The 16,687-nt window shown below is 34.9% G+C and overlaps 1 protein-coding gene across 4 annotated transcripts in view; it reads left to right on the top strand.

Annotated features, from left to right (window-relative positions):
• Lrrc7 (leucine rich repeat containing 7) overlaps window positions 1-16,687 on the top strand; it is a 465,452-nt gene that overhangs the window by 340,275 nt on the left and 108,490 nt on the right. For all 4 annotated transcript variants that reach the window (XM_090334630.1, XM_090334629.1, XM_090334628.1 and 1 more), the window contains exons 9-11: window positions 6,509-6,583; window positions 9,328-9,472; window positions 15,187-15,259. In XM_090334630.1, the coding sequence (XP_090190756.1) occupies window positions 6,509-6,583; window positions 9,328-9,472; window positions 15,187-15,259 (293 nt within the window). The remainder of the gene's footprint in view (window positions 1-6,508; window positions 6,584-9,327; window positions 9,473-15,186; window positions 15,260-16,687) is intronic.

Here is a 16,687-nt window from a genome sequence, read left to right as displayed (position 1 = left end):
TATAGGGTGCAAACACTAAATGTTGCTCAACAAAAGTCTGAAGAGTAAACAGAAGAAAATAATACTGTTACATAATAAAGATAGTAAAAAGAAAAATTCAATGACAATAGCTCTATAAAATACCAAAATTATGTCACTTTGGTTAGAAAATGTATTTTTTAAATTGGCATTTGATATTTTATATTTATTATATGGAGAATGAGCCTTCACATTTGCTTATTTCAATCATAGGTTTCATTCTGATATCTTCTAGATCTACAAGTCTCTTATTATAATACCTATCAGATAATCACATCGAATTTTAACTTAAAATTTTTATTATAAGGGTGATATACAGAAGGACTACCATTTCATAGGTCAGGTAATGTGTATGTTTCTTTTTGGACAACGTCACCTCTTCCTTCTCTCCCTCACAGTTTTTGCCCACAAGTCGTATGGTTCATTTTCGATGTAGGGTCTGTTTACCCTTTGTCCCTCTATATCTCTGACCTCCCTTTGCCTTCCCAAGGACAAACAAACATAAGACAAAAAGAAAATATAAAGAGAGAAAGAGAGAGAGAGAAAATAGAGAGAGAGAGAGAGAGAGAGAGAGAGAGAGAGAGAGAGAGAGAGAGAGAGAGAGAGAGAGAGAGAGAGAGAGAGGAGAGAATCCTCTCATTTCCATTTCCTGGAATTCATTGTTACGTATAATTATTTTATATGAGCTGAGGCAAAGGGCAAAGGGTCTTTATCCCCTTGTGTTCATCTCCCCATAAATATTTCCTCCTTTGTTTTTACTGTGGGTGAATACCTAGAGTCCTGTATAGTTAATCATATCCCAGTATACTTTAAATCTGGCTTGCTCATATGCAAGAGAACATGCACCATTGGTCTCTCTGAGCTTGACTTATCTCACGTAACATGATTTGTCCTAGATTCATTGATATTCCTGCAAATGACATATTATTCTTTCTAGTGGTTGAATAAAATTTCATTGTGTCTAGGTACCACATTTTTTGGATTCACTCATCCACTGAGCATCTGGGCTGTTTCCATAACTTGGTTACTTGTGAATAGTACAGCAGTAAATATGTATGCACAAGTGTTTTTATAATATCCTGGCCTGTGATATTCTGGATAGATGCTGAAGAGTGGTATGGCTGGATTATAGGGAACATCTCTGTTTCGTTTTTTGAGGAACTTCTAGACTATTGTCCAAAGTGGTAAAATTTAAGACATTTAAAGTCTGAAGATCTTTTTTTCCTCTTAACTTATTCTACTTTGAAAAGTTATATAGGGGCCAGGAGTTTGACCTAGTGGTAGAGTGCTTGCCTAGCATGCACAAACACCCGGGTTCGATTCCTCGGTACCACATACATAGAAAAAAGCCGGAAGTGGTGCTGAGGCTCAAGTGGTAGAGCTCTAGCCTTGAGAAAGTCCAAGGACAGTGCTCAGGCCCTGAGCCCAAGCCCAGAACTGGCAAAAAAGAAAAAAAAGTTATATAATTAAAAACACGTTTTTCCACATTACTCTAAAATGGAAATATAGTAGGGTACAACCACACATAATTTACCTGTATTATATGAATTAGTGGTATAAAAGATAAAAACTATTCAAAATAGTACAACAGTCTAAAATTACATGTACCTGAGAGGAGTTGTTGGAAATCATTGCTGTCATTCAAAATATTTTCTTTATGTATTCATTGATTTGATAATTTATTTAGCTCATTTTGAATAGTTATGGAAAATTACCTTGGAAACAATGCTTAAGAAAGTTTAAGTATCAATTTAAAGAAAACACACAAAAATGTTCTCTAATTTTTAATACCATTTGATACCCACATACCATAGGAGAGTTAAAAAAAAACACTGAAAGTACAAGAGAAGAAAATTGTTAAATGATTCTAATACCATTACTGAGATTACTGAAATAAATATTTGGATATAATGTAGGTTCTTCTAAATTTTTAAAACTGAAAAAATGTGAAAATTATAAAGTAACTTAACACATACCTCCAACCCAAATGAACAAATATTAACTAAAGTTTGTCTTTGTAACAAAGAAACTAAACACTTTAGGTCAATTAGAAGTCTTCTCTTTTCTCTGTTCTAGTCCATCCAGTATAGTTTCCATCATTCTAGATTCTTACTTTTACTGCTTTTATGTGTTCATAGGTATATAATACTTTCTAATTTGTAGAAATTGATTATTGCTATCAACTATGAAATTTGTACTGGCTAGCATTCTACCAGTTGATCCACACAGCTCCATTTCTGACTTCTAATGGTTAACTGAAGATGAGTCTCATGGGCTTACCTGCCTAGGCTATCCTGGAACCATGATCTCCAGATATTAGCCTCCTGAATCTCCTGTGTGAACCACAAGCACCCAGCTAGCTGTACAATGCATTTTGATGAGACACTCCTTCCATCATTCTTCCCTCTCCCAGCTATCCTTTCTCATCCCACTTTCTTTCATTGTTCCATTCTGAAACAAGTGCATTTGGAATTGGGAATATATTTGTTTACTTTTCTGCTTCATATTCACTGTATTTGATTTTACATGCAATATTTTTTTTGAAAAACCATATGTTAGCAGAGCACTAGCCTGAGCAAAAATGCTCAGGGGCAGCACATAATCCCCAAGTTTAAACTATAGTACCAGCATACAACACTACAACACCCTCACACACATACAGTGTGTGTGTGTGTATATATATGTGTGTGTGTGTGTGTGTGTGTGTGTGTGTGTGTGTGTGCCTGGAAGCAGATTTGAAAGTTTTCATAGCATGATATACTTATTTGAAAAGATTTTTGAGATGTACTTCCAAAAGTTGCTTCTCAGTATGTTTACCATGTAGGTCTTTTCTCAGTATAGAACATGCCAAGTTATCCATGAATTAATTTATTTGCTTTTAATAAAACTGATTGACTTTGTGATGAAATTAATTTGCATTGCAAAAGCAATTTATGTGTTCAATTGAATATAAGGCATTTAGTTTAGTTCTAAGACTTACTGGTAAATTATCTATTGATCATGAGATGCTCATCATATTATAGTTTCTGTTTTGTTTTGTTTTCAACAAGGTTGTATTGATCTGCTAACTACATTTTTGTCTGTGATATTATTTGGAAATTCCTGAAATTTTCTCTGTGGTACACTTTATCATGGTATCTATGGATTAATGTGTTTTATTTACAAACCTAGCATATGCTTTTTTTCTCTTTATGGGTCATTTTTGATTACTAGTTCTCTTTATTATTTTGGAATTTTAATTTTAAGCTCCAATGTGATCTCATCTTTGGAGTCAGAAAACCTGACATTTCCAGCAACAGTGATACAAACCTCATCCAGTTGTTCTCATTTTCCTCAGCAAATGATTGTCCAATTCTTTATCCATCAAGTAGGACTGTTACTCTGTTGCTCTTATTAAATATATGAAATGAGGTTTTTTGAATAAAGTATTTTTTGAAATGCAGATTAGCAAATTATACCGTTCTAACAAGCCAGAGATATCTAGGCTCCCTAGTAGAAGTCATGTTAGAGAAATTTCTGAGAGTTATTAGTCATCTTTGCCACAGTGTGTGACACATAGCCAAGACAGCAGATACGTGTTAAAGTACGAATATAGAGCGCTCGAATCCTTAGAAGCCACGCAAGGCCTGAGTTCTTAAAGCATCCTCCCTTTCCCACAAACCATGACATCATACTTCCTACCTGGGCCAAATGTCTCCAAGAGGTAGCACTTCCTGAATGCTGTCATTATCTCAAATTACTTCAGAAACACTAGATACCTAAATTCTGACTTCTCATTCTAATTTTCCATCTTTATAATATTTTCTGTCCCTCACTCCTTCTTTAGTCCTTACTGACTGACCTAATGTAGACCTGAATGAAGGATTATGTTTCTTCTGCTTTATGTTACACTAGCAATCCCTCTTCCTGGCTCAGAAAATGCCATACTAATTATTGATAGAACTCTTTCATTTGACCTTGTGTCCTCTCAAGTGTGTATTCAGTTCTCTCCCAGCTTCACTGATACATAAGATCCTTCTCCCCTGTCCCCACCTGATCTAAAATACTTGAGAATTCAACCTATGTATTTTTCTCCATTTCTACTCATGCTTTCTCCATATCTCTTATACTTGACACATCCTGAACCATCTTTCCTCAAGTACGACGAAATGAAGCATGTCATTTCTGCCTGAAGTCAATCTCTTCTCTTGTGCTATCAGTTATGTTTATCTCTTAGATTTATTTTTCAGCTTCAGCTTCACTCTCCTTTCATTTGAAAGACTATATTTTCAGATATATTCCTCCATTTTTTCTTGACTGAAATTCCTTGGACTGCTTCCTTCTAGTTTCTCATCCAAAAGGAACTATCAAGATTCTTAAAGAAGTAGTTTTAAGTAATTGTTGCTTTCTGTGTTTCTATGTTTGATTGATTATTGTTGAGTCACACTCAGGTTTGAATTGAGGGCTTCATGATTCATTGGCAGAGGCAAAAAATTATGTACCCAACCCTTTTTCTTTTATTATATTTTTCCATGTATTTTTATTGTATTTAATATAAGGGTTGCATTATAGTCACCAGATAGAAGGTGTATTGCTTCACATACATTGATACCCTTTCTCATGTCTTGATCCCAATTTCCCTCCCCCCACCCTTGCCTCTCATCTTGTTTTCCCCTCTTCCCTATCCTATTTCAAATAACCAAATAAGCATATACATAATATATCAGATAACAAGGAGAAATACTGTAACAATATAAGATAACCAAGGACAGCAAAAGAGATGAGTGATAACGAAGTACATTAAGGACAACAATCACTCATTATATGGCTTTTGTTTCTATATCCTGGAGGTCCTTACATTTAGCATCATACTATATGGTCTTATGTATCTAGGTTTTGCTCTATTGTAAATCTCTGCTAGGAGAGCCCAAGGTTTCTACTGTATTATGACAAATGTGGAAAACCATTGAGCCTATGTTCCTTTGATTCTGGCTTACTTCACTTAATATGATTTTTTTCTAAGTCTCTCCATTTCCTTACAAATGGGGCAAGGTTGTTCTTTCTGACAGCAGCATAGAATTCCATTGTGTATAAATACCACATCTTGTTGATCCACTCATCAATTAAGGGGCACCTGGGTTGGCTCCATATCTTTGCTATGGTAAATAGTGCTGCAATGAACATCATTGTGCTAATGGATTTAGTATGTCCTTGTTTCTGGACGAGTGAGTAAATGCCAAGTAGTGGAATTGCTGGGTCATAGGGGAGCTCTATGTTTAGCCTATTTTTTTGAGAATCTATTTTTCCCAGGCCAGCCTGGAGAGTAAGTCTTCTATTTAAATGGCCCACTATAGCTGAGATGACAGGCACATACAATCATTCCCACCTTTTTCTGTTTAATTGGGATCCAGCCTGAAATGGTCTTGAGCTATGATCCTTCTTCTCAGTCATCTAGGATTACAGACACAGGCACCAGCCCCCCTAGGCCATTATGTAGGTTTTGAATGGGTCACATTTCCTTCTCTGAATCAGTCCTGTGGCTAGGTAAATACAATGTATTGACTAGTTTTGGTGTTGGTCACACCTATAAAATGATGACTAGGACTTCACTTCAAAGGAAGAACAGAGCCTGAGACATAGAAAATGGGTTCATTTCTGGAGGAAAATGGGAAAAGGCCACCACAAGGAGAGAGATCGTGCTAATATAATGGCAATTTCTACCCTTCCAATATAGACTGCCTGCCAGGAGGTGAGCTTAGAGAGCTTCTGCATAGGTAATCATGCACTTTGCTTTTCTCCCTCCTCTGTGTCTCTCTCTTGCTTAGTCTCTTTCTTTCTCCATCTCTCCCCTGTTCTCTACATTATTCTTTTCTCTCACAGATTTTTTGAATTTTAGTTATCTATAATCCTTTGTCTCCAACAATAGATCAAGCTGCAAAACTTGCCCAATCAGATACTTTAATAGAGAAGGAATCTGCTGTTACTTGCAATACATATGGTAATCATATCTTCTAATCAACAGATAATTATTAATTAATTGAGTGGATAAGAAGCAAAGGATCTTAAGTAGGCCTATCACAATACTTCAATGCTTTATGCAAGTGGGTGTTGGAATGCACAGCACCAAGTATACATACAAAAAGAAAAAAATAAGGATATGAAGATAGTGATTATGAAACAGTATACTCTGGCCTTTGCAAGTTTGCACTCTTGTAAAAAAGAAAATGGTTAAGTAATTAGAGTAAAATTAATGTTACAAAGAACCACTGAAAGCTATTAAAGCAACAGAGTACGATATCTAAACACTGGATCTTGTTATTGTTATTCTAGGTTGGCTATCTCCAGGACTACCAAGTTTATGGAAACCCTGCGGACCTTGGAATCTCTTACAGAATTAACATCAGAGTCAATTGCAAACATGAGGCCCAAGAAATAATGTCTAATATACATGATAAGAAAAGTCTAATATTATGGTTTTTCCCTCTATTCTCTCTTTCTGCCTCTCTCCCAGCCTGAAGTTCTGGATCAAATACAGAATTTAAGGGAGTTGTGGATGGATAACAACGCATTGCAAATTCTACCTGGGGTATGTAAGTTTTATTATGCCATAAGTAAAATTTATATTCTATGTTGGTTGAATATTACAATAATCCTAGATTTTGAATCTTGGTGTTCCAATTTCTCAGTAAAATAGTGTGTAGAAACTAGTTGTCAATAGATTTTCACTGAGTTTTGTGTTTAGTGTATCTTGTATAAGTGCTGTGTATGCAATGAATAATTTATCTTGCTCTCTCAAGAGCATAATTGTCATTTCTTCCCATATTTACTGTTTTTAGAAGTTGGTGGATTCATAGTTCATTTTTAAAGAGAAATACTAGCTCTAACACCAGTTTATTTTACAAAATCAACATCATTTCCTATAGGTAACCACATAATGATTTCAGCTCATATTATCAAAGATCTTTCACAGCATGTAAGTAAGTGTAAGTTCAGATGAGGCTCAATAGAGCCAGTCAGACTTTAAGATGGCAAGGACTATACCATATTAAAAACAGTAGTTCAATTACAGTCAGATTTTTTTCCTCAACAAAGAGGCAAGCCAGTAACATCCCTGAGCAGTTTAGCTTCAACTCATGGAATGTGACCACCCATCAAATGTAACAGTGCTAGAACACAACACTATCTTGTACTACTCGGCATATGAACATAAACAAGCATGCCATTACTAATTCCAATACAGGGATTATGGAACCAGAAAGTATGTCTAGCTGCAATTTTATATCTGCTTGTTGGATAAATTTATTTATTCAAAACCACTTATCTAGCCATTGAACAATTTTACATTTCCACCAAAAGTGTAGTAGAGTTTCCGTTTGATCACATCCCTACCAACATTGATTATTATTTTTTTTCTAAAAGGGGTGAGGTAGAATCTTAATGTCTCAAATTGCATTTATTTTATGGAAAGAGATGTTGAACATTTCTTCATGTATCTACTGGCCATTTTTACTTCTTCTTCTTCGGACAAGTCTCTGAGTCTTTAGATCATTTATTAATTGGGTTATTGTTTCATTGAGAGTTTATTTGTGGGGTGATTAATTTTTTGATGATGGGGATGGGAGGGGAAAACTAGGAAAGAGCGAGGGAAGGGGTGACATTATTCAAAAAGAAATATACTCTTATCTGACTTAAGTAACCATAGCCCCTGTTCTATATCACCAATATCAATACATATTTTTAAAAGCTACTTCCATCATATTTGCTGTGAGCTAGGCACTCTATGCCATTTTACATATATTGACTCATTGAGTCCTCATCAGAATCCTAGGAAGTAGGTTCTGCCACTGCCCTCCTTTTGTAGATAAGGAAACTGAGAGAGCAGGTAAGTAGACATTGGGGTTTGGCCAATCTCCAGAGACTGCTGTACATGACACCGGTCCTGTATGCCCTCTACAGGCCCAACAGAAGAACAAATGAGAATTTGATTCATTGTGCTTTTTACAATAGTTAGATGTTGTCATGTCTTTCAAAATTCCAACTGTACAAATTAACTCACAATTTCTTAAAAGTCTGGTGGTGAGGGTGGTGGTGGTGGTGGTGAACTCTGCATAGAATGCTGCCTAATTTGTCTTTTTTTTTTCAAAGTTTGTCATCTATCTCCCAAACTTCAGTAGATCCCATAATTTATTTAGTATATTTTAATTAGTGATCTTGCTTCAGTGATATGAGAATATCCCATAAATACCCATGGCTTTTCTGAATGCTGGCACTGACAAATAGTTGTTTGTCAGTCATCCAGCCAGGCTTGACTTTGATTGGCTCATGTAAATCAGCAAGTTGGCAGTCCACGTCTCTCAATTTTCACAGATGATTAATTCTAAAATATTTAGTGTCAAGAAAACAACAAAGCAAGTTTTCCTTTTCCTTATTTCCTATATGATAATGTAACACATTCATATGCATTGAAAGCTTAACCTTTAACTTGTGATTTCCGTTCTCTCCATTTGCCATCCTAGCGCTTACCTCCAGACACTGATATGTCCAGAGAGATATTGAAGCAACTGTCAACATCCTCAAAAATTGTGAGGCCTTAAATCCAAAAGACCTTGATCTTAGACTATTAATGCCTGTGTAATGGGTTTGAAACAGAAGAAAGACAATTAAGTAAATAAATAAACCTCATAGACACCATGAAGCATTATTTTGTTCCCTAAGAGTATATTCAGAAGCTGCACAGAAAATATTGATCTGTGTTGGATCCATTTGTCTCTTCTGGGCATTTCATGTACATAGAATCATATGATTATATGATTTCTTAGTCGCTTGTGACTGACACTTTTAAGGTTCATTCATACCGAATCAAGATTCATTCCTTTTAAATCATGTACGAGAAGCTCATTCATTTTTATTTCTCAATAATGTTCCAATGCACACATACATCACACTTTGATTACCTTTTCATAGGTTGGTATTCACTTGAATCATAGCTACTTTTTATATGCATATGTCTTTATTTCCAGGTATATGTATGTATATATATATATATATATACAGAGAGAGAGAGAGAGAGAGAGAGAGAGAGAGAGAGAGAGAGAGAGAGAGACATGGATATTTCAGTCACATAAAAACTATGCTTTATCTTTTGAGAAACTGTCAAGGTGTTTTTCTACTAACAATATCTGAGTTACAATATTTCTACATTTGTGTCAAAACTTGTGATAGTGTTAATGGCTTTTTAAAATTGCTTTTACAATATTGTGGGAGTTATAAGCTTTAAAACATCTTGTGAAAGTTTCTCAACTAATCCTGATTTTATGCAATGTCATCAAGTCTATAGGGAAGTTAAAGATGCTGGTATATCTGGATATGTCCAAAAACAGAATAGAGACAGTTGACATGGACATTTCGGGATGTGAAGCCCTGGAGGACCTCTTACTGTCATCCAATATGTTACAGCAATTGCCTGACTCCATAGGTGAGGATAAAATATTTTGCCTTGGATGATTATGTCAGATCTAAGAATCTCTTTGGTAGCATATCTTCCTTATAGATGCATGCATAAACCACTAGCCTGGGATTAATGAATTAAATTTGCTATACACAACTATTTAAAAGAGCTTAATTTGTTATATTTTATGTCATTCCTGTTAAAATGCTCCCACAAAATTAATTTAAATTTGTAAAAATATAGGTTGTATAGACTTATTGTATAGAGTATATTTGCTAGATTTTGAGTAATTTGATGAGTACCACCATAAGCTGACAGTAGCTTCTATCTATATTTAATGTCATTGTAATATTGCTATGAGGTAGAAATAACATTAAATAGCTGGGAGTTTGGCCTAGTGGTAGAGTGCTTGCCTTCATGCCCAAAGACCCGGGTTCGTCGGTACCACATACATAGAAAAAATCAGGAAGTGGTGCTGAGGCTCAAATGGCAGAGCTCTAGCCTTGATAAAGTCCAAGGACAGTGCTCAGGCCCTGAGCTGAAGCCCAGGACGGGCAAAAAAAAAAAAAAGAACAGAAATAACATTAAATAATGAAATATAAGGGGCTGGGAGTTTGGCCTAGTGGTTAAAGTGCTTGCCTAGCATGCACAAAGACCCGGGTTCGATTCTTTGGTACCACATACATACAAAAAAAAAAAAGCCGGAAGTGGTACTGAGGCTCAGGTGGTAGAGCTCTAGCCTTGAGAAAGTCCGAGGACAGTGCTCAGGCCCTGAGCCAAAGCCCAGGACTGACCAAAAAAAAAAAATAATGAAATATAAAATGTCTTCATAGTTTGGAAATTTTAAAAGGGACATATTGAAAGTAGAGTTGTATCACAAGAGGTAAATAAAGTGCCATCCTTGAGTGAACAAAAGAGTGTCAGGCCCTAAATTCAAACCCTTCCTCTGGCAAATAAAAATGCAACATACTGTTTTTTATTATGCTGATAAAAAGTTTAAAGTCAGACAGTTTGTAAAGATATACTGTGAACACTCTATTTTGTTTTGGGCCAATTGTGGGGCTTGAACTCAGGGCCTGAGCACTGTCACTGAGCCTCTTTGTGCTCTACTATTTGAGCCACAGAACCACTTCTGGTTTTTGACTTGTTAACTGGAGATAAGAGTCTCACAGAGACTTTTCTTCCCAGGCCAGCTTCAAACTGCAGTCCTCAGATCTCATCCTCCTGAGTAGCTAGTATTACAGGTGTGTGCCACTAAAGGCTAGTTTCTAAGCATTTTTATTTATAAATTTTTATGTGAAAAAAGTGAAATTGGATAAAATTTTTGCATTACTATTATTGTTTATGAGAGTACTTAGCTAGAAGAATTCTATCAAAATATTTAATTTTTAAATATAGACTTTAACCTCTAGAATATACAAGTTATGTTCTGAAGCTTAAGTGTTTCTAAAAATGATGTTATTCAGTACTTATTCAGTATTTCCATTTAACCATTCTTTCCCACTGATAGAGAATTAGTTTTAGCATCATAATAATCTGCCAATATGTGTTTTCTTTTTTATTCCTAGACATGCTGACTTTTTTAATGTACTTAATGACATATTTCTTGTCAGTTGTGAAGCTTGAACACATTGTCTGGGATCTATTTCTGAGCCTCTTTGTTCTCAAGGCTAGCACTCTACCAATTGAGCAACGGTGCCACTTCAGTTTTTGTTGTTGTTGTTGTTGTTGTTTTAAGTGATTATTTGGAGATAAGAGTCTTATAGGGACTTATCTGCAGGACTCATTTCCAATTGTGATCCTCAGATCTCAACTTCCCAAGAGTAGCTATGAATACAAGCATAAGCCACTGGTGCCTGACATTGTCTCTGAAATTTTTAATTCAGTTAAATCTGTGGTAAACTCTTTGATGCATTTATTAATTGTTCTAGATGAGGGTGGTGAACAGAAAAGTATAGGAAATCCTACGTGTACTGGAATAGATAGGAAAATATATTAATTTAAAATGAGCATTAGTAAATATGATAGAATACAAACATATCCAACTCAGCTGCCCTCCATACCACTTCAAATACATAGACTTAACTACATATACTCAATTTTTTATCTTATTTTCTCAGTATTAAGATCTGTGCCTGGCATATGGTACATCCTCATTGAATGTTGAGTCAGGAGAATAATTTATCTATACTTAAGATGAACAACCACCTGAACTATATCATATAGACTGGAAATATAGTGATGATCTGCAGAATATATAGGACACCAGAATATCTGTACGAAATGTAAAATTAAATAGGTATGCTACATTTTAAAATATATTGACTTAGATGGAAATCTAATTTATAATTTCTAAACCAAGTGATAATAGAGAAGAAAGCTAAAATTTTAAACACACCAAAATGAACCTATAATCAGTAGAAATCTTGGGCTCTCCTAGCAGAGATTTACAATAGAACAAAATCTAGAGACATTAGGCCAAATAGTACGACACTAAATGTAAGGATCTCCAGGATAAGGAAACAAAAGCCATATAATGAGTGACTATTGCCCTTAATGTACTATGTTATCGCTCATCTCTTTTGCCATCCCTTGGTTATCTCATATTGTTGCAATTTTTCACCTTGTTATCTGATATATTTTATATGTGCTTAATTGGTTATTTGAAATTGGATAGGGAAGGGGGAAATCAAGATAAGAGGTTGGAAGGGCGGGAGGGAAATGGGGACCAGGTCATGAGAAAGGGTATCAATGTTTGTGAAGTTATGCACCTTCTATCTGGTGAATATAATGTTACCCTTCTATTAATCACAATAAAAAATTAATAAAAAAGTAATTTCAATTTTTGTCATAAATTGTAATAAATTTAAAAAATTATTTTAACTTGCTTTATTTTTAAAAATGACTATTTTTAAGTAGACATATCTAAAATTAAAAAACATGTTTTACTTTTTTCCATATATTTGTATTGTAATTAATATAAGGGTTACATTATATTCACCAGATAGAGGGTACATTACTTCACATACATTGAGACCCTTTCTCATGTCTTGGTCCCCATTTCCCACCCCGCACCCCGCCCCATCTTATTTTCACCCCTTCCTTATTTGATTTCAAATAGAACAAAACCTAGATACATAAGGCCATATAGTATGAAGGTAAATGAAAGGACCTCCAGGATATTGAAACAAAAGCCATATAATAAGTGATTGTTGTCCTTAATGTACTATGTTATCTCTCATCTCCTTTGCTATCCCTTGGTTATCTCATATTGTTACAGTATTTCACCTGGTTATCTGCTATATAGTATATATGCGTCTTTGGTTATTTGAAATCAGACAGGTTTTACTTTTTAAAGGTGATAGAAAATGTAGAATGTTAACATGATGCAATTGTTTGTCTAAAGTATCCTCCTGAAAGAAAGCAGATTGGGAAATTAGATAGTAGGAAGGCAGGATGCATCAGTAATACAGAAAATTGGCTGGCATAACACAGGTGAGGACAGGCAAATAGCAGATCTGGGTGGTTCTTTTCTAGAGAAAGTAACTCTGATGTTCTAGCTTGTTACTCAAGTACCTGAGACCTTATTGAAATTTCAGGTTAAATTGCATTGGTATAACTATAGCACTATGACAGTACCTGATTATAGAGATAAGCTGATTTTTCTCAGAGAATTCCTTTCTTAACCTAGAAACATATCTCGAGAAGACACTTAGATAAGAGCTTAGTTCTGGCTCCAGAATAATGTATTGATTCTAATTGGATAGGAAATTGCATCTTGTCTTTCATATTTGAGCAAGGATTTTCTTTTGAGCCATCACTATTTGAAAGAATAAGAGAGATGAATTTCATAGTTTTAACACAATGAAATAACAAGAAACTAAAATATTTACTTCCATTCTGCCTATTTGGGTACCACTGCAGCTGTGGAATAGTTGAATGGACTGACAGACTCAACAAGCCTCTATTACTTCTGCCTTCCGTTATGCTGGCTCTTAGAAAATGAAAGGCCCTCTTTCCTCTACTAGAGAGTTATCTAATGAATCATGGAGAGTATATTTCACCACTTCTCAAAATAATTTATCACAGTCATTTGTGATTAACAGCACAAGCATTGTAGTGAGGCTATCTTAGTTCAGACTGTGTTTTCTTTCAACCTTACTAGTTGTGTGAGCTCAAACATATTACATAATTTCTCTGTGTCTCATATCCCCAGCTCTTAAATGAAATTTATAGTAATACTGCTACATGGTTTGCTGGAGGAACTAGTTAATTAATATGAGTACTTAGAAAAGTCTGTGACAGGGGCCGGGAGTTTGGCCTAGTGGTAGAGTGCTTGCCTAGCATGCACAAAGACCCGGGTTCAATTCCTCGGTACCACATACATAGAAAAAAAGCCAGAAGTGGTGTTGAGGCTCAAGTGGTAGAGTTCTAACCTTGAGAAAGTCCAAGGACAGTGCTCAGGCCCTGAGCTCAAGCCCATGACTGGCAAAAAAAAGAAAGAAAAGTCTGTGACATGGTCAGTATTAGCTATCATTACATGATTTTTAATATGTAGATATTGAACAGCTACTTGCTTCAGTGTTGTATTACATGAGTGGAAATGCTTTGTAATTATTAACTACTTTTAAAATAATAATAGTAGCCAAGCACAGTTGGCTCACACCTATAATTGTGCATTGAGAAAAGGTAACAAAGAGAAAGGAATAAGACAAAATGCCTTTGAGTAATACAGAGCAGAAAATTTCAATATAATTTTAGAGAATAAGATCATTACATCAGCATATCAAAAGTTCATAAAAAAAACTTCAGAATGAATGTTACATCATTTTACTTGACTCTTCTCAAAAGATATATAACTATGGAACTTATATTCTCAGGATCCGTTTTCTGAAGTACACAGTACTCTAGAGCATATATTTGTAGCTCTAATAAAATTCAAAACCAAACTAATCTTAATGGTTTGCCTTTGGATTTTTCAGCCATTGTGATTTTACAAGCTGTGTTCAGCTGGGTAAGGAAGCTGATTATTCCAAACAAACTGTTCTTCCATTACCTTGTGACTATTACTCATTAAGACCCTAAGACCCTAAACAGAGCAAGCCATGAAGATATGGGGCATAAATTAGAAAGTGAATGATAAATAGTCGTAGCATTAACTCATGGCTGGTTCTACTCAATATGTTTAAGAAATGAAAGTTTTTATGCTTAATGCTTTTCCAAGCCAATAATTTATGGTATCAAAAAGAATGTGAAGTCATATGTTTTAGCTCTCTCCATCCATATTTACAAGCACCTCATTATATTACCCTAGTGTTCATTTTCTTTGCTCTTGGCCTTAGTTTAGGTTTGTTTATAAGATATATGATAACAAAAAGTTTAGTTATTGGTGTGTAGGACTTAATTCAATATTAAATCATAATTAGTTTGAGCATCTCAACTGATCCATTTTATTAAAAGAACAGAAAATGGAAAAGTAACAGTATATATGTTGACACGAGTATATGTGAACTCCTTGGTTTTATTTTTTTTGCCTGCATTTGGTGTTCTTGAACTATCATAAATATAAGTTAATTTTTGAAACTAGAATACACAAGATTACAAGATCAATATACATGTTTATATAAGCACAATGTGGCCAATTATTATGCCAACCGTTCATCACAAATGATGCTTTTTCTATGGCATTTCTTGTCATATTCTTCTATGACATATTCACAAAACGTTTTCTTGTGTTTTAGGACTGTTGAAAAAACTCACTACTCTAAAAGTCGATGACAATCAACTTACAATGCTACCCAATACAATTGGAAAGTAAGTGCCAATGTTTCTTACAGTCACCCAGTCTACAGCCATAAAGGAAAAAAAAAGTATCTTCAAAATATTTTTACTAGTTGTTCATATGACAGCTTATTTAGGCAATATTTAATTATCTGTAATTGTATCAATATGACTTAATTCTCTCTGAATATCATATCAGCACTGACCTATATATAATGAGAAATAACATTAAACCTTTCATAAGCAAAGCAATTATCAAACCTTCAGTTTAATGTAGATAGTATTTTTGTTTTTGTGGGTCATGGGGCTTGAACTCTGGGCCTGGGAGCTGTCTCTCAGCTCTTCTGAGTCACAGCCCCACTTCTCATTTTTTAGTGATTAACTGGAGATGAGTCACAAGTTCTTTAGTGTCCAAGCTGGCACTGAAGATCTCAGCCTCTTTAGTAGCTAGGATTACCGGCATGAGCCACCTCCCCAGCTAGTAGATATTATTTTATGATAGTGTTGATGTGATATTTTTGACTAAGTGGCAGCTCCAAGTTTGAATGCTTCTTTTAATATCTAGTAGGTTTTTTAAAGATCTATAGTATGTGTATATTTTCATTATACTGCTAATCATCTTTATATGTGTAGAAATTTAATGTATTTTTTGAAGACAAAGACAAAAAGTATCTGCTCAGCTAGTACAATTCAAAACTTTTTGACAAAAAAAGTTTACCTTGTAAGGATGAAATATTCTCATTTATTTGACAATAATTTATTTCTAATTTTATATTGCTATGAATAATTGGCTCACAATTCTTTAAGAAATATGTGTTCTTCTCGGTGTCTTGCTGAAATGCTTTCATTTACTTTTAGTATGAAATGAGAAGTCAATATAATCTACCTTTACCCCATCTCAGCGTGAAGAATGATATAACTCCTTTCATAGGTTTAGGTGTCCTCAGAACAAAAAGCTTCACTTTTTAGCAGCCGATAGAGTACAGTTCTTCACTTCTTTGCTCAGACAAGTCTGACATTGGTAGAAAGCCCGGAACCACCCACCACTATCAAGATGCTGAAGTATTCTCACCTGTCCTTGCCACCTCTGTCACCTGCCAAGCGACAAGCAACCATTCCAGAAAGCTTCACTTTGAACCAATGAGACATCCCAGTAAAATTGCAATTCAAATGTCCTGAATTCTTCGGAGAGCATTAAAGTCTCAATCACTTCTTACAGTTCAATATCCACACCTTGAAATATGGTTCTGCCTTCAGTTGCTTCCATTTTCACAATATGGAGAGAACTGTGCTTTCTTTGAGAATGTACAAAAATAAATGTGTATATCAAGCTGATACCTTTGAACAATTCTTCATGACTATATTCTTTTTTCTTTCTTTCTTTCTTTGGCAGTAGTTTTCGGGCTTGAACCCAAAACCTAGGTTTTGAACCAAAACCTCTGAGCTTTGGTGTTCAGGGAC

This window comes from Megascapheus bottae, chromosome 6 (assembly GCF_031878675.1).
Source record: "Megascapheus bottae isolate mThoBot1 chromosome 6, mThoBot2.hap1, whole genome shotgun sequence".
Lineage (NCBI taxonomy): Eukaryota > Metazoa > Chordata > Mammalia > Rodentia > Geomyidae > Megascapheus > Megascapheus bottae.
Note: the sequence above shows the minus strand (reverse complement) of the source record. Positions and strands in the feature narration are given on the sequence as shown.